This window comes from Passer domesticus, chromosome 10 (genome assembly GCF_036417665.1).
Source record: "Passer domesticus isolate bPasDom1 chromosome 10, bPasDom1.hap1, whole genome shotgun sequence".
NCBI lineage: Eukaryota > Metazoa > Chordata > Aves > Passeriformes > Passeridae > Passer > Passer domesticus.
Window position 1 is genome coordinate 28,115,707 of NC_087483.1, and position 23,723 is coordinate 28,139,429.

Sequence of the window (23,723 nt, forward strand, 5' to 3'; positions counted from 1 at the left end):
CAACTGCAATTGCTATTGTTTTCTATGCCCTTGCAGGGTGCATATTCTGTTCTGTTCTTTATTATTAAAAAGAATAACATCTTTTTGTAAACAAGACCTGAATTTACACCAAGTTCCTCACGTGCAGCTCTGGGACTTTTGATTAAAGCTTGAACAAGCAAGTTAACAACAATGCAAAACAAACAGGTTTTAAAACAAATATACATTTAAAAATAAGGGTTTGCATCCCTTCAAAAAATTTAAAACTTTGAACAAGATCAACAACATTGGTCTGGAACCGAGTGTCTAAAAGTGCTCCAACAGCTCTTAGCTAGGTACAAACTTGTGTTTCAACAGCATGGAAACAGCCCTCCCTCCCCTACATCAGCTCCAAGAAATTAGTGGCCTTAAGGTCAGTCACACCCCAAGCCAAAGTACCTGAGGCCACCAGCAAGTTCAAGCAGAAGAGCAGAGGGTGTTGCTGGCCACAGTTTGTCCAAGAGGACAACACAGCTCAGAGGCAGCTTGGCCACTGCAGAAATGCTGTTGGGTACATCAGCCTGGTGTGCTGCTTGTGCTGCTTTGCCACACACTTAAGCATCACTGTTTCCTCTCAGCTTCATTATCATCCTTGCAGAACCACATTTTGTGTGCAAATCCAGAGGATGACAACCAATTTCTGTCCCAGTCAAGATGTCAAGTTTTTGGTTGGCCACTCAAATAAAATTTAAAAATAAAAAAAAGTGAGAAATCAACCTCTGTGTGGATGGATCAGCAAATTCCACCTGCATCCCAGGATTACATTTGTGCCAGGGTTGGTTGTTTCCATTCATCAGCTGTGGTGCTGAACTCCACACTGAATAGAGGAAGTAAGAGGAGTGTTTGGCTGCCTGAAATGACCCTTTAACTAAGCAGAGCACTGCCCTGCAAGAGAAATAGAGTAGTTCAGGTGTGTGCTCCCAAGGTGGAGGCAGACCTCAGGGACAGCAGGATGCTGGAGCAAGCCATGGGAGAGCTGCAATCCAGCCACCACCTCAGCCTGCACTGCAGCAAATGCCTCCCTCCATGCACACACAGAGTGGGCTGGGGACTGAAGGCTCATGTGCTTCACCTCACAAGGGACTCTCCCACCACCCCAAGGGCATGGAAGCACAGTTGCCAGACAAGGTGAGGAACTCTGGCACAGCAGGCAGAAGATCCAGGGCTATAGCTTGAGTGCACCAGGGACACTTCAATAAAAGGGCTGGCTCAGTGCAGGGGCCACAGCAAAGGGCAGAGCAAGGAGTTCCTATTGCTATCAGAGGATATCAGCTTTTCTCCCTGGCAGACTCCCCAGGCCCTGAGGCAAATGCAGTGCACAGTGACAGCAGATCATGCAGCTCTGTTTCCCCAGCAGTGAAGCTGGCAAGTGCCTGCCCATGCTCCCACCCAATTTTTACTTTTTCATTGCATGGGCAACAGAAGCAGCTGCACTGCAGCACAAACAAGAGCAGAGAAACAAGTCTGGGTTACAAGCAACAAGCTAACCCATGAGGTGTTTCACAGCCTTTCACCAAGGAGGCCTACAGCCCATTCCTGAAGACCCAAACTGCAGGAACAGCATTTTCAATTGAGCTTCGTGATGGGAGAAGAGAGAATTACATGGCAAGACCTGGGAAGAGATTGGCCACCAGTGCAGGATCTGAGGGCAGTCAGCACAGCTCCATCTGATCTTAGGCAGACTAGCCTTTAGTAGAAAAATAAAAGTGGAGGATTTGGAGTGAGTGAAACAAGTGTAAAATATCAACACACACCAAGGAGACAAGAACTACCCAATTAGTTCAAAACACATAATTTCTTAGTCCACCTTCTGTTCTTGATACTATTTACTGAAACACAGCTGCAATCGGCAGAGAAGGTTCCCAGATTTGTCCTTCAGTATGTGCTGAGGACTCTTCCATGTCCTGACAGGGCTGGGAAAAATTCTTCTGAAGCCACTGCAAAACCCTCACTCCATACAGCAATCTCTCAGGGCTCAGGAGTGGAGAAGAAACAGAGACTCAAGGTGAGAAGCTGCCAAATACTCCCAGACTCGATGCATGGCAGGAACTTGGGAAATGTCAAGGAGTGGCACCCAGCCAGGCTGGTAGAGCAGCCAAAGCCCCCAACCTGTGTCAGTGATCTGAGATCTCCGCACAGGCGCTGTTATGTGGGGATGGTGACATTTGTCCCCTCAGCTCCTCCTTGAAATGTGACCCCTGCTGTGCTGAGAAGGACCCCTCGACTGAGGTGTGGGAGGGGGCAACTTTACCTAACACAGAACAACTGTAGCAAGAGAGCAACAAAAAGACAGGCAAACACTACTATCTGGGTACAAACAGTAAGAATTGTGGAAATATTATTCTATAAAACTATAACAAGGTCAACAATCAAGTGTAAATTCCCCCAAACTATCCGGGAGTCACTAGATGTCATCTGCCCATTCAGTGAGGAGAACACCACAATAAGACAGACAAGGTCAGGGTGTCATGTAGGCAGGGTTTTGATGCATAGCTGTGGGGCTGAACTCTGCCTCCCACAAGACATCCACAGCCCAGCTGCCCAGAGGCTGGCACAGTGCCACAGGGCTTCCCCACACCTTCACTCCTCACTCCCTGATCAAACCCTGGAGGCATTCAGGAAATACTCCAGGCTTGTCTCAACTCAGCTCTGCCTTTCATCTTTCAGACCCAACAGCTCCTTTTTACAGCAGAGGAGCAGCCAAGCCAAGACCCCATTGAAAGGATGGACAGCCAAGATGTCCCATCGCCCCAGTTGGGCCTGGTCGATCCCAGCTCCATCCTAAAGCTCCAGGTACCGTTGGAGAGGCTCCCTGAGGCCGTGGGTGGCTGGGGAGCCAGCCCTTCTCCCTGCCGCTCGCCCGGGGAACGCGCTGTGTGCCTCATTTCTCCAAGTGAAACACTTTGGCGCCGAAGGTGCCACCAGGATGCTCTATCCCGGCACCGGAGCGCCGCCCCGGCCGCCAGGCCCAGCATGCCTCGCCACAGAGCGCTCCCGAACGGCCCCCAGCCCCACGGGGGCAAGAGCACGGCGAGCCCCGGAGCAGGCCCGGGCGGGAGCGAGGGGCCGCCGCGGGGCCCGGGCACGGCTGTGGGGCGGAGGGGCCGGGGAGGCAGCGCGGGGGGACAACGGCCCTACGCCGCAGTGGGGGAACTCTGAGGTGCAGCCCGGGAGACACACGGGGGCCAAGCCCCGCTGCGCAGGCCGGCACGCCGCCATACTCACCGCCCGCCCGGGCCCGCCGCCGCCGTTACCATGGGCAGCGGGCGGGCCCACGTGACTACAGCTCCCGGCGGCCTCCGCGCCGGGGGCGGCGCTGCCCCCTGGCGGCGCGGCGGAGCCCGGCGCCGGGAGCCGAGGGAAACGCGCGGTTACGGGAGGAACGGGCCGGTCTCCAGGGCCGGCTTCCCGCGGGGAGCACCCCGGGTAAACACGGCCGCGTAGAGTCCCTCTCAGGCAGCAAGGAAGGTCCGGCTGGAGCCTGAGGAGGGTGACGGAAGCGTCCGCGGCGTCCCGGGATGCCGGGCGTCACAGCTGGCCGGGCAGGGCGGCGAGGCGGCGGAGGAGCAGCTCGCACTGGCGGCGGAGGAGCGGCTCGCCGTGCCGGGCACCAGGCGACCGGGGACCGACAGCGGCCACCGCGGCCAGCCTCTCGGCGGCTTTGAGGGACAGCAGGACCTGCGCAGCCAAGAGAGGGACAGGAGTCACCCGCCAGCCTGGCCCGTGTCCCCGCAGCTCCATCAGGCCCCCGAGGAGCGGAGCGGAGCTCCCGCGCAGTACCTGCTGCACGCCGGCGTGCTGGCTGAGGGCTCGCAGCGCCTGCAGCGCTCCCTCCCGCACGGCCACGCACGGGTCGCGGCAGGCCAGCTGCAGCAGCAGGTCGGGGGCCCCGCTCCGGACCAGCAGGGCCCGCAGCTCCTCGCCGCGCTGGCCCAGGTTGCTCAGGGCCAGGGCCGCGTTGCAGCACGTCTGGGCCCGCGAGTCGCTCAGCAGCCGGGTGAGCGCGGGCACGGCCCTGCCCAGCGTTCCTGCCGGGCAAGACGCGTGGCAGGCGGCGTTGCCCACGGCGAAGGCGGCTGCCCTGCGCACGCAGCTCTCCGGGTCCCACAGGCACTCCAGCAGCCGCTCCAGCCAAGCCGGCTGGCTCTGCAGCGCTGGGGAGAAGCTGTGGCGGAGCAGGTTGCCCAGCAAGTTGCACGTTCTGGCCCGTATCAGGTGCTGCTTGTGGCTGAGCAGGTAGATCAGTGGCTGGTCAGGCACATCTGAGTCCCTCAGGATCCTCTGGAGAAAGGGCAGGTGCTCTGAAGAGACCCGGGCCATGTGGGTCAGCAGAGACAGGAGGTCACTTGTGAGCATGACATTGTCTGAGGACAAGACAGACTTCAAGAAGGCAACAATGTGCTCCGAGGCAGCAGCTTCCCTCACCACTTGGTCTATGACCTGTGTATCAGCCACCACAAACTGGCACAAGAGGCCCATGGGGAGCTCAGTGAACGAGAAGGGCAGATGGTGAGCGCAGACCTAGGGCAGAAGGACAGACAGCACTGCTGAGTGCACTGCACTCACACGTGAGCCAAACCAAGCAGCAGCTGAAGGCAGCCAGCAGGTCAGCGCAAGCTTAGCAGCCAGTCAAGCTTCTCCAAGGGCTGCATAGCACCCAAATGACATCCTTATGTGGGCTGCCAACATGACATGAAGTGGTGCCACGCATTGGGGACTGCAATGTAGGGAGGGGTCACCACAGTACTGGGAGAAGGAGGGACACGGGGCCAAGAGAGTACCTGCAGCAGCTGGGCAGGGATCTGGGTATCTCTCACAGCCTCCATGATCAGTGCTAAGGTGTCTTTATCCACATCCAGGGCGAAAGGGAAAGAGAGGAGCTGGCACACCTGGATGACCATATCTGGGACAACCTCAGGGTCCCCATCCTTTCCTGCTTTCCTGAATTTGTGAAAGAGAGAGAGCTTAATACAGAGACGATCAGAAAAACCTTAGGGCAAGGGGCAAAGGGCATTCCCTGTGTCATGCACTAAGGAGAGGCTCTGCAAGTGCAAGCCCAGGAACTTCTCAGGCCTTGGTGTGCTCATATCATGCCCCATTCAGCAGCTGAGCTCTGCCCACTTCAGCCCTTGCCACACTCACATCTGTGCCATGCATGCCAAGAAGCCAGGGGACAGCAGTCTCTTCAGTGTCACCAAGAGGACACCATGGGACTGGGTGAGCTGAGACAGACACTGGTGGGACTCACGAGTGAAGATGCTGAGGGCCAGGCTGAGGAATAACAAGGTTCCTGCAGGGAAAACAGCAGGCAGAAGGGCAAAGCTAGAGAAGGCTGTAAAGTTCCTTCACTTCTGTCTGTGCTACCCCAAGGCTGCTCCGGAGTGGATTCTGTGTTTTCCTGCCCAAAATTGGAAAATCTCCATCCAGGTGGTCACACCTGCCAGAGTGGACATTCCCTGCAGCACATCCTTTTTTGTTCCTCCACAGCCAGCTCAGCTGAGCTGCTGCCAACTGGGCACAGTATGGGCCAGCCCAGCCCTCTCCCCCAGAAGACACTGCAATCCTCAAAAAAAAACCACCTGAGTCCTCTGGCCTCAGGGAACAGATGTGGAGAGGGACAGACATGGAAGGATGTGAAGCAGGGTCCAGGGCAGATGTCCTGTTGTCCCACAGCTCCTACCTTGAGGGGAGAGGAGGTTCCAGTCTGGCTCTGCCATGGGGTGACCAGCACCTGGGGGTGGATCTTCCTCCAGTGCTGCACTGTTGGTGCCCACATGAAGCACCACAGCAACACAATGCCAGACCAGGCTCCATAGCTCAGAGGAAGCAAAGCCCTGCTCCAAGACCACATCCTCCTAGAGACAGAGAGTCAGATGTCAGAAGCCTTCAAGGTCCTCCAAGGCTCCCCAGGGTTCTGATACATGGCTCTGCCAGTCCCATGGTCCTCTGAAGGTCAGGGGTAGACACCCATGGGCCAGGAGTCCTGCTGCACCTTTCAGTAGTGTCAGTCCCTGGGCGCCTCTGCCCTCCTTCACTCCTGTGTGCCCATGGATCACCTGTCCCCACCCACCACTCCCATCAGCCCTGCAGGGACACAAGGTGACTTTCATGGGGTTGTGCAGCCAAAATAGCACAGTTCTTGATTTCCCTCAGCCTCATTACCAGTGTGCATGCAGGGACATTTTCTTGCCACCACACCTTTGGCAGGGAGCAGGCAAAGGAGATGGCTAGACTGGTACCTGTTCAAGGAGTTTCAGCAGGAGGAAAAAGAGCCCATCATAGAGACCAGCACCCATTGGCAGGGGGAGCTGCAGCTGTAAGAGTGGGAGACAGTCTGAAGCTGGGTGCTGGCCTTGAGGGCAGCAGCATCACCCTTGCACCCTTCTGAGCCCATCTTTGCACACCTCTGCAGTGGGGTATGCATGGGTCCCCAGCTTCTCTGTCCCCATCCCATACCTCAGCAGGTGCAGTCAGTGCATTTGTTACCACTGGTAGGATCTTTTCTCTCTTGAGCTCCAAAGCCACGCCATGCTGACTGAGCTGTGCCAGGAGAAATGCTGCAGCACCCTGTGGGACAAGGAGAGTTCAGCACCTTTGGGACTTTCCCATCTGCTTGGTCACTATTGACCCTTCATCCCTTGGCCTCGTCCCACCCTGAGTGAGGAACAGTAAGGCCCAAATGGATGCAGGGGTCTGCAAGGCTGCCAGTAGTGGCTCTGGCAGGGGGAGGTGGCTTACCACAAGGGACACAGCAGCAGACTGGGTGATGATATCCACAGCCAGGGTAACCACTTCCTCACACCTGAAATGCAGGGACAAGCAGAGAAGCACTATGTTCCCACATCTTCACATCATGCAGAACAGCAGCACCCAAATCCACACAGCTGGGAAGCAGCCGTGTTTCAGGAGGAGCCCTGGTTCACAGCACCTCTTCATCTGCACTGGGTCATCCTCAGCACATCCCCAGCACCACCCACACTGCCCAGCATTCTGCTGGTATGTCTGGGTCAGAGGGATCAGTGGGAGCAGGTTCCCAGCTCCGGGCAGTGTGTAGGACTGAGTGCTGGTCAGGGCAGGGCATGTTCCTCTCCCACCCGTGAGTGAAAGTGTCTGCTTACCTGGGAGGGGAGACCTGAAGCTGCAGGGTGAGCAGGGCCAGCAGGTACAGAGAGGCTTCACAGGCTGCCTCCTGGGTCACCTCCACCACAGGGACCTACCAAAGGAACAGAAGTCATAGCAGGGGAGAAGGAGGTGTTTCTGTCCCCGGAGGAGAACTGCACTCTTCCGATTAAACTGCCCTGAACTCCTCCCCCCACCCCACAGATTCATCTGACCAATGCTCAGAGGAATGCATCCTGCTTGCCCGCACTCCTGCCCCTCCACCAGGGCTGTGGTCAGTCCTACCTCACCCTTCAAGAGCTGCATGAGGGAACCCCACAGAGGCTGGCTCCTTCCCAGGTGCTGGCACAGCTTTGGGTAGGCATGGCAGCCAGCATAGAGGATCTGCAAGGCAGAGGGGGGAGATGCCACCAGGTCCTGTAGACAGATTCCACCCCATTCCACACATGGGCTCATTTACTCAACAACTGACACCAGGCACACAGGAGCCATTGAGAGCTAAGCTCACAGTTCCCTCTTCGCCATGCTCCTAATTCCAGAGCAAAGGCCCAGGCACCTCTGGGCAGAGCCAGATAAAAGGACTGGGCCATTACCTTCAGGACGTTCAAGGAGCAGCCTGGGTCCTCCAGTCTCCCTAGCAGTCTTGCAAGCTGCTGGCTCTCTCCTTCTATAAGCTTTTCAGCTACTGCATGAGCAACCTGTAGAAATCAGCCTGTTTTGCACTCTGGGCACCTGAAGCACTGCCCAGACTAGAAGAGTTTAATGCTAGCAACAATTTAATGAAAGAAAGCATCTGCTTCCTACATCTTGCCTGTGTCTACTAAGGGATGCCTATCTGTCATGACCTAGCATGGCTTTGATGCACAGTCCCAGAACTGAGATGAGCAAGGTAAGATTCCTCCTCTGCTTCCCTCCTTGTTGACTCAGAGTTAAAGAATCAAATGTAAACTTGTAATTGTTTTCCCTCTTACTGCCCCTTCAATTTCAGATTTCTAGCAGTTCGTATCACTGTAATAAAATAATTCTTCATGTTTTCCCTGCATTGCCTAGTTCTTTACTTAGCCCATCTAACAGTTCAGATCTTAAGTTTAATTCTCTTAATTGATTTAAGAATCCTTACATTTCTAAGGTCAGCTGTTGGCTGGGGAGGTGCAGCCCAAAAATATGAACCCTGCAGCCAATAAAGCCAGAGGATCCCAGCCCTCCACTCTACTGTTGAGAAAGAGATCCTCCTAGAAAGGTCTGCTGCCCCTGGCAAGACCACATCTCTTCACCCTGTACAGAGCTGGTCTGACCTGCTGCTTGGCTTCCCGACAGCTGTTTCTCTCCAGGGGTATGCTGCATGCAGCAGCCAATGCAGCCAGGAAGAGATCTGCCACGCATGGGCTCTGGTCATGGGCTGGCTTGCCTTCCACTGCTGCACCTGCACAGGGACAGAGCTGGGGAGTCATTGTGCTAAAGGTGCTGAGGGACAGCACGGTAGGATTGGATGGCAAGAGAGAAAAAGTCAGGCTTGTGCCATAAGGAGGAAAGAGTGGATTGAGGGAGGGGAGCCCAAGTTAGCAGGGGTCTGGGCAGATAAATTTCAGCCACCTCTTCTGGCCAATAGCACTACAATGGCTGTCAGTGCTCTGGTGGAGCCCGAGGGCAGGAAGGAGAAGAAACCCCAGGAAGAGGTGGCGAGCTGCTACCACTGCTACCTTGAAGAGCAGGCTGCTCTGAGATGGATCCTTGAAGGAGTCTGTTCAGCAGGGGCTGATGCTCCTCTTGCAGCCTGGTGTAGAAGTGTGCAGAGATAGAAGGGTCTGCTGTGTCCAGTCTCTCACAGAGCTGGGTGAAGCACTGGGGAAGACACAGGCATTGCCATCACTGCAGACTGAGTTTGAGATGAAAGAAAAGGACAGCACAGGAGGAAGCTGTGGGAGGACAGCAGAGATGGAAGAAGGACTCATGCTGGAACTTCAGGGACCTCCAAATGTCTACTCCACATCTGGCTGCATGCTGCTGAAGTCAGGGGTACACATGGAGGCACATGTCCCCCCTCACCTGTATCACAGCCTGGCAGAGCATGCCCAACAGCTATTTTTGCTCTTGCTGACTCTGGTGCTAAAACATGCAGCTCAAAAACAAAGGCTAAAAGATATCAAATGCAAGCCTGTATGCATCTCCTGCCTGAGCCACATGTGACTCATACTCCCATGCTGAGAACCCGCTGTGCCCACCCAGCACAGTCCCAGCAGCAGAACTCTTGACAGCAGAGCTAGGGGCACATCTGGTGAAGTGACACTTTTTGTGCCAGAGTGTGTACAAGGAGCTGCACCTGCCACCAGCTCAGCCAGTAAAGCCACGCCAGAATAGTAAGGCCAGCAAAGGTGCCCCCTCAGAGACCTTCTTTTTTATGCAATTCCCCACAAAAACCCCAACGAGTGAGACAGCCTGCCCTGACAAGAACTTTTCAGACTCCATAGTTAGGAGCAGGGTCCTCAGGCTGCATTCCCCAACAAACACAGACAATCCTATAGCTTCTGTCCCTGGGGACAGAGGGTGTGGAGGAGGGAGATGGGGACACCCTTACCAGGAGGCTTTGCTGGCAGAGTCTCATCTCACTGTCAACTGGCACAGCCAGCAGCTCTGGCAGCAGGGCCAGGAAGCAGTCAGCACTCTCCTGAACGGCCTGCAGGCTGGGGGGACAGCAGGGACAGATGAGTGCAGAGAAATGTGGCCCCTTGCTGTGAGGACAGGCCCACATGGCCCTGGCTAATGGAGCAGGCAGCACACACTCACTGTGAGCTGCTGTCAGCAGGCAGCACAACTGGGCTTGTCAACTGTGCCTTTCCTTCAGTTAATCCCATTCAAGGAAAGTGCTCCTCTGTGAGCACAGCAATATGGCATGAAGCACTTAGACCATGATGCTCCCCACAGAGACAACTCCAGCTGCAGAGTATGAACACCACCCTTCCACCTACTGCTGGGTCCCCAAAGTGACCACACGAGACCTCAGGGAACAGAAGGCTTTCCCTACCTGTCCTTCTGCCCACTCTCCTCCAGGCTACATTCACTGCTGAAATAAACTCTGGTCACCATGAGGAGGTCTGTCAGCACAGCGATACACCAGGGCTGCTGCAGAATCCAGAAAGAAACCACAAATGGGGATTGTCTGCTGGCCATCCCCAAACCACTACGACAGAACCTTCCCTACCAGAACCTCCCCCTTTCTCAAGGGTGCCTGGAAGAGGAACCTGTGAGCCAGATCCAGCAGGACAGCAGGGCCTCCTCAGCACCAGCACTCTGCAGGGCTGGAAGGTGCCCATATTTCCCTGGGGTTCTACACCCACCTGCTTGGTGACACCACTTTCCAGGATCTGCTTGGCTAGACACAGCAGGGACAGAGGCACATTCAGCTCTTGGCAGAAGTAGTCCAGCAGCTCAGCATCACACTGGGTAGACAGGAGGTTGCCAATAACACGAAGCACAGAACGAAGATGGGAGGCTCCCTCCAGCATCCCTTCTAGCACCTGGACACAGAGAAGCCAGAAGAGCTTACAATGAGCAGCAGTTTTGGTGTCTCCACCAGCCATGGGGCAGCCCTTCAACTCATTCAGGCAGGGAACAGCAGAGGAGCAGATGGCAAGCCAAGACAGCTCCAAGACAAGTGCACAAGACAGCTCCAACTCCCAGAGAAACAGACAATCTTTTTGCTAGCTGGACTGAGGATTCTCCACGTTTCCAACCTAATCCTGACGAAGAAGGCAGCATCCAAGTCTCCAGTGTTAGTTGCCTGGGCCAGCCATCCCTTACCTGCTGAGCAGAGTCAGCCAGGCGGTCCTGGACACGGTGCTGGAAAGCCGGGTCCCTCAGGAGGCTCAGAGGCATGCTCAGCCGCATGGCTGAGGGCTCAGTGTCCTCAGTCAGGTGCTGCCACTCCTCATCACTCTCCAGCTCCTAGCCACAGAAGAGAGAGGACTGCTGCCACAGAGCCTGCCAGTCCCAGGGTCTCTGTACCAGCCCCTGGCAGCTGGGCCCTGCTGTCCTCACTGAAGACACAATCTTACCTCAGCCTCCAGGTCCATGGCCTCAGTGCTGTGCCTGCTGCAGGGCTCTGCCCTGCCAGCACCAGGCTGTGGAGTGGAACCTGCTCCAAGTAACTCCCACTCATAGTCTTGAGAGAGGCTGTGCTGCCTGGTCAAGGAAAGAGTACAGTCAGTGAAAGACCTTTCCTTTCCCTCTTCCTCCTGCCCCAGCCTCTGCCTCCCTCACCCTGGCATGGGAGGAGACTCCTCAAACTCCCACTCTGCTCTGCTGCTCTTTCCTTGCAGGAGATACGGATTCTTCTCATTGGAGGCAGCCAATGGCTCCCCATTCTCAGGGTTTGCCTTCCCTGATGCTGCTCTGGGTCTATGTGTGGGATGTCCATTGACAGAATCCTTCATAGATGTATCACCTGCCTTCAGGTGCCCCTGGTGATGGCAGAGAAGTTTGGTCAGGACGGGGTTACTCAGTCAAATGAGTCCCCTAGACTCCAGCACCATAAGCACCCCCCATCCTGCCCTGTGTGTTGCTGACACCCAAGCCTGACCCGTGTACTCCTGTGTTTTCCCCCAGGGTCCACTTCAGTGTTCTTCCTTTGCCTTGACTGTGAGACATTGACAAAGGAAACTCAGACTTTTCTCCACCTTTTTCTGTGTCTCTTCAACCATCTTCTGCTGGGCCTTTCTCAAGATCCTGGACGAGCTGCTCCTGGGGACCATGGAATGCACTTGCTGCTCCTTCAGGGCCTGCAGCTCTGGAGACAGCTTGATGGTGAAGGGGTTTGAAATCCCATGCTCTTCTGTGTCATCAATTACTGGGGAGGCAAGAGCAGAACTTCAGCAGCAGCTCTCTCTTGGCACTCAGAGAGCGTGACCTCTCTTGAGCTCCCAGGAGAATCCTAAGGAACCCAGAGCAAGACCAGGAGCAGGAGCTAGGAGTCAGTGCTTGGAAAAAAGCTGAGAGGAGAGAGGCATAGACCAGGATAGTAAAAATAGCAGGGCAGGGAGGTCCTCCCAGTCTCCAGACAGTAGCAGAAGGAAACAGACCTGGACAGTTTTGGGAAAGGAGTAAGTACTCACCAGTAACCCGTCCAGCAATGAAGGGGTGGCAAAGGAGCTCTGGCCATGACAGGCGCTCGTGGGGGTCCTTCATTAGTAATCCCTGAAGGAAGCTCTGCAGAGCAGCGAGCAGCAGGATCACTGACACATGTTCAGCACCCACCATTGAGCAGAGTGTACCCACCAGTCTCCCTCACTGAGGGCATCCATGAGGCCTGCCTGTCCTGCCTAGCTCTGGAAAGGAGTAGCTCTAGTGCTTAGGGCAGATGGCAAGACATTTCCCTGCGCAACCTAATAAATCACTCCTCTGCTGTTGGACCCAGTTTCCCAGCTTATGGACAACAGACATGTGATAACAGTGATAAGGATTCCCCTTCCAGGAGGTCCAGCTCTCATTGCTTTTCTGTGTTCTGAAGTCCCTGCTAGGGGACAGAAAAGCTAAGTGACCCACCAGGGCAGCAGGGCAGCAGATGAGGCCAAAACAGCATTAACAGGTCTCACACTGCAGACAGGGCCTCAGCCCTTACCTTGAACACTTCACTCATGGTCATGGGCCATTTGACAGGGTCCTTGATGATGAGGCTGACAAGCTGGAAGATGCTGTTGGTATAGAAGGGAGGAGTGCCCACAAACAGCTCGTACAGGATGCAGCCCACAGACCACAGGTCTGCTGTGTGGTCATATGGCCGTTCTTCCACCAGCTCAGGGGACATGTACAGCGGGGTGCCCTTGATGGACGTCAGCACCATGGTGTGGATGCTCATGGCACGGGCAAACCTGCTCAGAGCAAAGCACAGATCTCAAGTTGAGGCTGAAACACCTGTTGCAGCTCTCAGGGAGTTCTCTATGAGTTTATCAATACTTCTTCCCTCTGGAGGACAAATCTCCCCTCTCTGCTCAACCTCTAAATATGCACAGAATCCAGGCCCCCTTCTGCACTCCCCCACTCCTCCTCTACAGCATCCAGGAAACCCCCTGGCTGCTCCAAGGCCCAATGTTCCCCTCGAGCTGGCCCCCAGCACTCACCCAAAGTCACAGAGCTTCACAACGCCATCTTTGCCCAGCAGGATGTTCTGGGGTTTCATGTCACGGTGCAGGATGCGGTGGGAGTGCAGGTAGTAGAGAGCAGAGATGAGCTGGGCAGCTATGGTCTGGACCTGCCGGAGACACAGACGCCTCACCCTGTGTCCCCTGGTGCCACCTGCTGGCACAGCCACGGGGGCTAGGTCCCTTACAGCCTGGCTGCCACACTACTGCTGCTTCTGTCCTGTTTGGGGCAGGGACCAACCCCAGCTGTGGGCCAGCAGTTTCTCAGAGTGGGCCAACAGCCAAGGCAGCCTAGTGCTGTGGCCCTTGTAGAGGGAACAGAGAAACTGAGGTCTCTGCAGGACCCCACTGTCCCACAATGCCAGGCCCCCTCTCCATCCTTTTCAGAAGTTCTGCCAGGTAAAGTCCCAGAGGCATCCTCACCCTCCTGACATCTCCTGGCTCACAGCTGAGACCCTCTGCCTGCAGGCACACAAATCCTGTTTTCTCTAGCCTGCAGCAAACACTGCATGACCACTACAGTGACAGACACCTGGCTCTCAGGCAAATTCCCATCATCCTCCAGGATCTGGAAGAGCTCTCCCTCTGCGTAGTCAGTCACCACCACCACCTGGAGGGAAGAGCAACATGGTGAGATCAGGCCCTGGGGACCAGGACAGAGCAGGGTAAGAAATTTGAGCGGGGTGTTGGGGTGCCATCATGCAAAGTCCATCAGCTTGGGCTGGGACTTGAAATGGAAGAGAGCTCCCATAGCTGCACTGCAGCAAGGACCTGGCACTTGGCAGAGGTCTTGTAGCTGTCTATATCTCAGACAGCCATCAAAAACAAGAGAAGAGGGAAGACAGGACAAAGCCAGAATGGTACTGCCAAGCCCAGTGGGTAGAATCACTCCCTTGAGCTTGTTTTGAATCTGCTGTCCAATGACTTTATTTCATTTTCCCACGTGCCACAGAACAGTCTTCAATCCACTCTTATCATATTATATCCATGAGAGTTTAAATCAGTGAAAAGCCAGTCTCTGAAGAGACTGATGAGTGAAGAGTGACCTGCATCCTGTGATCTCAAACCACTCCTCCTGCATCACACAGCCCCTGGTCAGCTCTTTCACCTCTGCATATGACCTAGTGCAGCCCACACAGGTGTTGGATCCCCACACAGCACATACTAAAGGGCTCTGAAAAACCAGACCCTGGGACAAAGTCACCAGCATCTCCTGAGAAAGATGTCCCAACAACAGCAGGGGACAGGCCTTGCTCCCCTGCCCCAGTCAAGCAAAAGCCTTTGCCTGGAGTAATCCCCTTCACCTCCTTAGCAGTCTCAAAGCTGTCAAGCATCTGGATGATGTTGGGGTGATGCAGGTCTCTCACAATCTCAATTTCCCGCTGCAGGTTCTTCAGCTCCTTCTCAGACCGCCCCACCTTGGGGATGAACTTCAAGGCCACCACCTTCCAAAGCAGGAAAAGCTGGGATCAGACCAGACTCCTGGTCAGACCCACCCTGGCAAAGGCTGCTTTTAACCCAAACAGGGTTCCAGCTGAACACAGACAATAGAACAAGACACTTGTTCACTGGGCCCCCTGGACATAGGGCTCTCCCAGGCCCTTGTACATCAGTACTGGTGCTCACACTTCTTTTCACACAGGCATTTAAAGCAAAGAAATGTAATCAGTGAACACAGATAAATGAGGACTTCAGAAACATGGGACAGGACCTCGAGATGCTGGTGAACAGCAGGCAGAACATGAGCCAGCAGTGTGCCCTGGAAATGAGGAGCACTAGCAGCACCCTGGGCTGTATCAACAGGCAGGAACTGCAGTGAAGTGATTACTGACCTTTATTTCTAATCTTGTGCACCACGTTGGGAATATTGTGGCCAGGTTTTTGGCCCAGAAAGACATCAATAGGCTGTAATGGGTATAGCAGAGAGACCCATGATGGTGAGGGGACTGAAGCATGTGGGAGGACCACAAGGGGATTACAAATTGAAACAGAGGGAGGTTCAACTTGATAAGAGGAAAACATTCATCCTAGTAATAGTCAGGCTCTAGCTACAGGGTGTTTGTCTTGGGAGTTTCAGAGGATTTAGTGCTGGCTCTGCTTTGAGGTCTTGAGGTCACTCCTGATGTCCCTTGAATCCAGATGACTTAGCGCCAGCTGGAGCTGGTCAGGAACAGAAAATCGAATGTATGCCGAGTCCCAAACCCCTGGCAGAGCCTTGGAACCCAAGAGGCACCAGAAACACCCCGGCCCCACACAGCAGAGCCCCAGCCCTCTCCCCTCACCTGGGCGCTGTGCTTCCGGCGCCCCTTGTACACGCGCCCGAAGGACCCTTCGCCGATCACTTCCAGGACGTGGTAGTTCTCCATGGCTCGGGTCGGGGCCGCCGAGCTGCCGAGGCAAAGAGGCCAGTGAGGAGCAGAGTGTCCCCTCCCGCGGGGCTGCACCCGGCCCCGCCCGCCCCAGGCTTCGTTGCTGCCCACCGGCTCGAAGGCAGGCCGAGCCCGGGCCCTGGAGGCAGCGGTGCCGCTGCGGGCCGAGCCGGGCCGAGCCGAGCCGGGCCGAGCCGAGCCGAGCCCCGCCGCGCTCCGCTCCCGCCCGGCGCCGCCGCCGCGGCGTCTCCTGGCAACGGCTCCCCCTTCCGCTTCCGGGCCGAGCGGGGACATGGCGGCGGCCGCGGAGGAAGCGGAGGCGACGGACTGGTAACAGCCCCCGTACCCTGCCCGCTCCCCGCACCCCTCCCGCTCCCCGCACCCCTGCTGTCCCGCAGCCCCGGCCCGCCGGAGCCGCCTGACCCCCGCGTGGTCGGTTCCCGCAGGGCGCTGCCGCCGGAGGTGGAGGTGCTGGAGTCCATCTACCTGGAGGAGCTGCAGGTGGTGCGGGGCCTGGGCAGGTACGTCCCGCGTGCCCCATCCCCGGCCCGGCCCCGCGCCGCCCTGCTGACGCCGAGTGCCCCTCCTGCAGGTGGGAGCCCTGGGAGATCAGCATCACCCTGCACCCTGCCACGGCCCAGGACCAGGACTCGCAGTACGTGCGCTTCAGCCTGGTGCTCTCCGTGCCCCCGCAGGTAGGCTGCCCGCGGCCCTGCACCTCCGGGCCCCGCGCCTCTCCACCTTCCGTGGTGTGCTTTGGGTGTTTCTCTTTTATCCTAGTATCCTGATAAAGCTCCGGAGATCTCCATCAGGAATCCGCGGGGGCTGTCAGATGAGCAAATTCAAAAGTGAGTGCCAGGAGGGTGGCGAGTGGCAATCCTTTCCTCCAGAGATCCAGGAGGCAGAACTGATGGACAAGCCTTCTGTAATTCACATGACTTCCCATGTCTGCTTACGAAATGAGTTCAAGTCCCTAAATCACCTAGTCCCAAATCTCTCCAGAGCCACAGGTGCCGAATTTGACACAGAGGGGTCCATCTTGTGGTTATCCTCCTGTGGTTCCCCTGAAATGTTCTTTGGATCCCTGGGGCCTTGGAAATTGCTGGTCCTGCCCTGACAAAGGTGGGACTGATCCAAGTCCTTGGGCAGCCCATTGTTGCCTTTGTGCTTTGGTCCTTGGCACAGTGGAATGTGTGCAGAGACCTTGGTGCCTGCCAGCAGTATGAGAGGACGTGGCTCCCAGCAGACCTGCTCAGGGGCTGCTGTCAGATAAACAAAGCCTGGGATTCACCAAAACCAAAGGGTGCTGGCTGAGCTCAAGCTGAGGCCATCAGCAAACCTGCTCCTGCAAGTCCTCTCATAACAAAGGCTTCCTGTGCACTGGCTTGTGGGGAGCCAGGACAGCACGTGAATATGTGTGTGCATGTGTGCCCATCCTGTGCTCCAAGGAAAGCCTGAAGGCCAGCGCTGTCTTTTTTCCATGCAGGATGGCAGGTATGTGGGACAGTGAAAAGGTGTAGCTAATTTTGTGTTAAGGATTTCTGCTGCTTTGCTGTAGGATTTCCCAGACCCTGAGAAGTGTTGCTGAAGCCAGGCTGGGGACAGAGGTGCTCTATGAACTGATCGAGGTGAGAGTCAGGAGATTGGGTGTGACCAGCCACAGACACTGATCCCTGACTGCCCAAGGGGCGGGGCATCCCTGGGCCCATGGGCAGGCCAGTGAGTAAAACATTTGCTTTAATGCTTACAGAAGGGAAAAGAGATCCTCACTGACAACAATATTCCTCAAGGACAGTGTGTAATCTGCCTCTATGGATTCCAGGTAGGCATGTGTCTCCTGACCCCACAAACTGAGTGGGAAGTGGGGCAAGAGAACAGGAAGTCTGACACTGGGAAATCAGCTTGGGACCAAGATAGACCCCAACAGCCCCCTGCCTCCCATTCTGCACAGGGCCCTTCCTAGTGCAATACATGCTGCTCTTCCCATCAGCTTCTAGATAATCTTCTACAGAAAATGGCAGTGGGAGGTGCTGGAGCATCTCCAAAAAAGTGTAGGCTCTGGGGCCAGTTGATGGTGCATTTCAGCTTCCCTGTGCTGGCTACACCTCACCTGGAGTTCAGCATACAGGTGGTCAGGAAGTACTAGAACATACCCATGCGGGTGCTGAGGTCTGTGGGGACAGGGGAGCAGGCCTTACTGGGGCTGCAAGGAAAGTCAACACCTGCCTAGGAAGGAGAACACGCCAGGTGAGAAGATTGCTGATTACACATGCAGAGAAATCAGTCATAAAATCTTTGCATCTTGACATTAGGAGTGTTTCTAACATTTGAAACAAGAAGCAGCATCCCAGTAACTGCTGAGGGAGTGGAGCTGCAGCCCAGCAGATTATGTTGGGTGGCTCTGCTAGCACTAGTTCCCCATGGATACCACTGACTTGGAAGTGAAAACCCAGCTCAGCTGGGTGGTTACACAACTCTTTGCTTAGAAGGCCTTCAAAGATGCCCTTTTCTCATGACAGGAGAAAGAAGCCTTCACAAAGACCCAGTGCTACCACTACTTCCACTCCCACTGTCTGGCCCGCTATGCCCAGCACATGGAGGAGGAGATCCTCATGCAGCAGGAGGAGAGAGAGCAGCACCTTGCACCATCCCCCAGACAGGTACTGGGCCTCCTTCCTTGGCCCCCTGCACAGACCCTTGTAACATCTGTATCACCCTCTTTGGCACACGGAGCCTGTGCTGAGAATCAACAGAGATTAGACTGAGTTATCTCCAAGGGCCCTTTCTGACTGAACAAGTTGGTTTATTGGATCTCTGGGTCAGTGCCTGCTCTGTGAGGGGGTAAGGGAGTTGCATTTTTAGACTTCTGGAACCACAGAAGTTAGAAAAAAGGGCTCCTTCCCTAGTCCTTGAACTGTGGGGGATCACCTGTGTTTTAGGGTGACAAAACCTGCCTAGCACATGTTGGAACAGTTGTCAGCTGCAGAGCAAACAGCACAGCTGAGCATGGAACAAATCAAAGGCTCCTTCCTACAAGCCCTTTCAAAGAGGTGCTGCCTTGATGACACACTCCACTTTGGAGCAGAAAAGAATACATCCTAGGTTGTAGGCTGAAGCCATAAGTGTTGACAGGGGTGCTTTGTAAAGCAGTCAGCTGGGGCACAAATCCCAGCATGCCTCATGTGGAAACACCTTCCACAGAAGTTGTTGAGACACCAGGCTGCTTTCATGCTGCTGGAACCCCTCTGGGCTCCCTTACCTTGGCAGAAGAGTGAGGAAGACAACCCTGTTCCACTTCGAGGGTGGGGTTATGGGGCAGTGTGTGAGCTGTATTACAGACAGGGTTTGCTATCCTCTCTTGCCTCCCCACAGGAAGTTGGAGTGCAGTGCCCTGTCTGCAGGGAGACCCTGGTCTATGACCTCTGTGCTCTGAAGGCAGCGCCGCCCCCGCAGCACCCTCTGGTAAGAGATGGGGCTCACCTGCCCAGCTGTGCCTCCTCACTGGGCAGCTTCAACTGGGACATTGTAAAGCATGCACACTCTATCTCAGGTCCTCCTAGATTTCCCATTCCAAGGGCAGTTCATAGAGCAGGTTCAGTTTGATAGCCTTGAGTTGAGCAGATGTGCTGAGAGATGATTCTGCCATGGGGAACATCCCTGCACTCACTGGGATACAGTCAGGTCAGGACAGTGACCTGATGGTAGCTGCTGTGCATCCTGCCCCACAGCAGGATGGCCCAAGGCAGTCACTGCAGAAACAGTGGGTCCTGGATGCTTGGCTTCTGTCCAGGGATTTCCCATGCATCTGTAGGCCTGGTCAGTGTGGCAGAAGGAAGCGGGTTGCCTGGCACTGTGCAAAGAAGGGTTTGGGGAGCAGCTCCCAGCCCTGCCACTGCCTATCCATGCTAGGTGTTAAGAGAGCCCTCACCCTGCCTTGTTTCTTCTGCTCAGGAGCCATACAGGCCAGATGCCAAGGTGCTGCAGCACCAGGAAGAGCTGCGCCTGATTTTCAAGAGACAGCAAGAGAAAGGAGGAATCATCGACCCCAAGGCAGAGAGGAACCGATATTTCATCAGCCTGCAGGCGGTATGGCACTGGGAGCAGAGAGCTTCTGAGGGGGCTCTGGGCTGCAGGACCAAGCACTGTCATCTGCTGTGGGACACCCCTGTCCTTTTCTTAACCAGTGGCTTTCTTCTTTCAGCCTCCAGCTGCTGTGGATCCAGGCCAAGCAGGCACTGCCTCTGAGCTGTCGGTGAGTGCCCGTGCTGCGGACGTGCCCCAGCCGCCCAGCCAGGCCTCAGCTCCCGAGCCAGCTGGGGCATCAGAGCCCAGGGTGGCACCCGGGCAGCCTGAGAGGTGTTCTGTGCCCAGAGAGCAACTGAGCAAGAGGGAGAGGCACAGAGGGGAGAGGCCTGGCTCCAGAGGCCGGGGCAGGCAGCTGTGCAGCGGCTTGCAGGAACCAGGAGAGGAGGCCTGTCATCCACTCCACGGCTCCAGGGGGCCCAGGGTCTGCAGCCAGAGAGCAGAGCGTAGACCTGCTGGACGGCACAGCCAGGAGTTTTCAAAGCCTCCCAGTAGAAGCAGGGCTGCTCCCTTGGCTGAAAGAAGGGAGCTGTGCCGTGAAGATCCCTCACCAGCAACAGAAACTGTGGACTTGAAAGAGGAGCACCACGACGTGGAGAAATGGAGCACAGAGGAGGGGACTGAGGCCCGGGGCAGGAAAAAGGAGAACCTGATGTTCAACCGCAGTGACCACAAAGCTGCTCCCAACTGGCAGGGCCACCACAGGCCCTGGGATTGTGGAAGGTGGGAGAGGTCCAGAGTTCAGGAGCGTGGTTCCTACCCCAGAGCACCAAGAGGGCGAGGGGTGTTCAGGCCCAGTGGACATCGAGAAGCCCATCTTGAGAAGGAGAGTGGCTCCTAGCAGTAATGATGAGGGGCTGGGCTGGGGGAAAAAAGGGCTGTCTCTGTAGAGAACAATGAAGGCTCTGATGAAGCAGTAGCAAGCAGGTACTGTACCCCCTGGAAGGGAGGAGGCAGATGGCACATGGGACAGCTTGGGACAAGCAGTGTCGCCAGGGTATGTGCAGTGTAAAGCTTCCTAGCATGAGCAGCTGGCTGTTACCAGCACTGGAGAAATGGAACCTTGACAGATTGTATCAGCCTTGGTCTCAGAGGACCCAGAAGACACAGGTAGCTTTGAAGACCTGCAGCCATTTTCCCTATAGGTGAAATGCCAAGAAATGTGCACAGCTACAGAGCAAAGGGTCTGAGCCCAGCATGGTGCTGTGGCAGAGCCAAAGTGTGGCAATACCTTCCCTGGAAGCCAGTGGAGCTGTGGTGGTGCCAAGTGCCAGAGAAGTATTTTGGAGCTCAGCTCCCCTTGCTCTGTCCCCCATTCCTTCTCAGAGCACCTTCTCAGCTACTGGGATTGGCCAGGTAAATCCTTATTACACAGGATATTGCCCAGTCCCAGCCAGGACATCCAAATTAAGCTTAAATCAGGACATTGGCAGGTCACAGCTGTCTGGTGGCTAAGGCTTCACCTTGGCTCCTACTTCTCCAGGAAGCCCATATTTAGCTGGAGCTCCTGTCCTGTCTTTCAGCTGCTTTTGTGCAGGCTGAAGCTGATGGGGGGAACCTCAGAAGAGTACTCTGCTTTGTAACCTGTATGTGTCAGGCCAGGCTGTCTCTTAGCACTTCTGACAACCCAGAAGTGAAGACATGCCCCCAGTATTTTGGATACAGCTTACCCTCCTGTAATCTTTAAGCTGGTATTGCTTAAATGAGGATGTGCTGTTTAAACTAGGTGCAGTTACATCTGCTGCTGCTCTACAGATGTAAATGGTGTCCCGTTTAGAAGCCATGAAGAGTCATCCCAAGCCTCTGAAGTGGGGCAGTGCTATTAAATTAATTCATTGGGTCTTCTCCAGAGCCTGCTCCCTTTGTTTCCTCTGCCCTCTTGCTCCTGTTTGTTGCTTTTTGGAGCAAAGGTGTTGATCCCTGGTATTTCTCAATTCCTTCCCTGTTCCCTACAACCAGGGCTGAGGCAGAGACCTTCCCCTGGCACTTCTGGGTGGCAGGAGGGCTCCCTGCTTTGCCTGGCTTAGTGTAAGCTCTCTGCCTCACCTGACAATACTGATTCCTTCACACTTGTTTGTGCCTTGTCCCCCACCTCTTGTGCCCACACGTGGGTTGTTATTGTCTTCCTCCTTCTGCCAAGTGCAAATATAGCAGTGCTACGATGGACTTACCAGAACTTCATATGAGATCCCCAGGAAACCAACAGCAGTGTGTTGTGCCAGGAGGGATTTGCCAGTGCACACATCTGTCTGGCTGAGCTTTGGCACATGAAAGCTGCACTACCCCTTTCTTGACAGAACTCCTCATCTGCTGCCCTGCTTACTCCATGCCTGGTCTTGACCTGAAGGGGTTGGTTTAACCTGCTGCCCAAGAACCATCTGTGCTTAAATTTCCAATACTCATCTATTTTCAAGCCTAATGTTTTAAAATAGTTCCTTTTTTCTCCCTCCTTGGCCTGAGCCTACACTACCTGTCCTGGGCTGGCTGATCTGAGAGACAGATGTTGTGCCTTCCTGCAGATGAGAGCTGAGCATGCAAGAGAGCCCCAGTTTTCCTTCAGTGCTCCCTCTGTCCTTGTTCAGCTGGTTTCTGGGGGAATGGCCTGCCCATGCTTGGGTGAAAAGGTGCAGACTTTACCTGACATTGGTTCTTCTGTTGCCTCCTGCCTTCACTGGTGAAACTGCTGTGTTCCAAGAAAGGCATTTGATTGTGTCCTGAAAGAAATGTGGAAAATCTTTGCCCCTCACAGCAGCTGAAGCTCCTTGGCTTCCTCTGGTGAGTCAGGATTACTCTCAGCAGAAACGCTGCTGTGCCCTTGGAGCATGGGAATTCAGCCATGGAAATCAGAGTGAGGACTTGGAGAACTTCAATCAAATGCCAGATGTGTTAGTGGGAAGGGATTTTTCCCTGGGAATAGTGCTTTAGTAAGGGCCCTCTCTGACTCACTGCTGTCAGCCTGGAGCAGAGGGCATTTAGCAACAATATGTGGAAATGAATTTGGGATGAACAAACCAACCTCCAGGTCAGAGGGGAGGAAGAGAGCTTGCACGCTGACCTGGGTCCCCTTGCTTGGTGTCCACCTGTGTCACTCACCTACCTCACAAGGCTGTTGTGAGGCTTAACTGGCAAAAGCCCTCAGGCCAGGCAGAAAGGCACTGGCAGCATCTGTAGCATTAACACTATTAAAAGCAAGCAGCGAGAGAAGTTGCGTGTGGTGGCATCGGGTCCCTCTGGCTCCCCCACACTCCCCATCCTCCCAGACTGCTTGGGACATTTGCCAGTCACTCACTGGCCAGTTTTGACCCCCAGCTTTGAGGGAAGAAGCTGGATCTGGGCGGCCAGCCTCTGCAGGATGGCCAAACACAGGGTTTGAGATGCCAACCAGCAGCATCCTGCTCCTTCACTTGCAGAAACATTTGTGAAGTCTGGGGTTGCACTAAAGCAGTGCCTCTTTGCACCAAAATCCATCCAGGTGCCAGTTGACTGTGCTCCTGTGTAGTGCCCTGTGCTCTTGGTCCCACAGGGCAGAGGCAAGAGGAGAGCTAAGCAGTGACCTACAATTTGGGTTTGGCTTGGAATCCACTTCCCCAGCCCAAGCAAGGTGATGCAACCCCCAAAACTGACCACATTAACATAGGACTGGCTCTGAGAAAACTGACTTTCAGGATTCTGAAAGAGGGACTGGAAGGGGAGAGCTCTTGGGAAGATATGCAGTAACTGGCCAAAACCTCTCCTCTGCCCTCATGCAGCTCCAGGGCCCCACATCTCCTTTGGTGGGAAGGACAGTGATGCCCATCTAGGAACAATATCCAAGCAGATCTGTGGCTTGGCATCATAACTCAGCAAGACCAGTGGCACCAGCCTGGAGTCTGAGGGGCAATGAGCTGTCTCTTAGGAGCTGCTTTTTTTCAGAAACGCTCTGGATTTGCAGTACTGGCCTTTCTAGGCCCTGGTCAGGAGGGCTATGGACCAGCAGCTGGATAGAGGGGCAACTAACAGG

The 23,723-nt window shown here is 55.2% G+C and overlaps 3 protein-coding genes across 9 annotated transcripts in view; 1 reads left to right on the forward strand and 2 right to left on the reverse strand.

Moving 5' to 3' along the window:
* Window positions 1-3,376, reverse strand: part of TTLL4 (tubulin tyrosine ligase like 4) — a 27,001-nt gene extending 23,625 nt beyond the window's left edge. The window contains exon 1 of one of the 2 annotated variants that reach the window (XM_064434794.1): window positions 3,244-3,376. The gene's annotated coding sequence lies outside the window, so the exon portion shown is untranslated. Of the gene's footprint in view, window positions 1-417; window positions 2,960-3,243 lie in introns of those variants that run through there. The other variant, XM_064434795.1, reaches the window with a different exon arrangement.
* Window positions 14-15,858, reverse strand: STK36 (serine/threonine kinase 36). 6 transcript variants are annotated; one of them, XM_064434790.1, is made up of 27 exons: window positions 15,752-15,858; window positions 15,554-15,659; window positions 14,576-14,734; window positions 13,804-13,881; window positions 13,251-13,381; window positions 12,752-13,001; window positions 12,246-12,339; window positions 11,811-11,980; window positions 11,395-11,597; window positions 11,190-11,316; window positions 10,936-11,079; window positions 10,473-10,652; window positions 10,160-10,257; window positions 9,713-9,818; window positions 8,838-8,979; window positions 8,433-8,560; window positions 7,731-7,835; window positions 7,423-7,521; window positions 7,137-7,231; window positions 6,757-6,820; window positions 6,475-6,585; window positions 6,258-6,332; window positions 5,699-5,873; window positions 5,161-5,308; window positions 4,800-4,959; window positions 3,799-4,539; window positions 14-3,696 (listed from the first exon to the last, which is right to left on the reverse strand). In XM_064434790.1, exons 2-27 carry the CDS (start codon window positions 15,635-15,637, stop codon window positions 3,547-3,549), a joined length of 4,017 nt encoding a protein of 1,338 aa, XP_064290860.1. In that variant the 5' UTR covers window positions 15,638-15,659; window positions 15,752-15,858; the 3' UTR covers window positions 14-3,546. The 6 variants fall into 6 exon arrangements, with proteins under 6 accessions (XP_064290860.1, XP_064290857.1, XP_064290858.1 ...); XM_064434787.1 differs by having other exon boundaries at window positions 10,160-10,254; window positions 15,554-15,839; XM_064434788.1 differs by having other exon boundaries at window positions 14,576-14,716; window positions 15,554-15,838.
* A 31-nt stretch (window positions 15,859-15,889) lies between these two features.
* RNF25 (ring finger protein 25) lies at window positions 15,890-22,927 on the forward strand. The gene is made up of 10 exons (XM_064434824.1): window positions 15,890-15,970; window positions 16,087-16,161; window positions 16,233-16,335; window positions 16,421-16,488; window positions 17,199-17,268; window positions 17,391-17,462; window positions 18,160-18,300; window positions 19,013-19,102; window positions 19,592-19,726; window positions 19,842-22,927. Exons 1-10 carry the CDS (start codon window positions 15,933-15,935, stop codon window positions 20,562-20,564), a joined length of 1,515 nt encoding a protein of 504 aa, XP_064290894.1. The 5' UTR covers window positions 15,890-15,932; the 3' UTR covers window positions 20,565-22,927.
* Window positions 22,928-23,723: the final 796 nt, after the last annotated feature.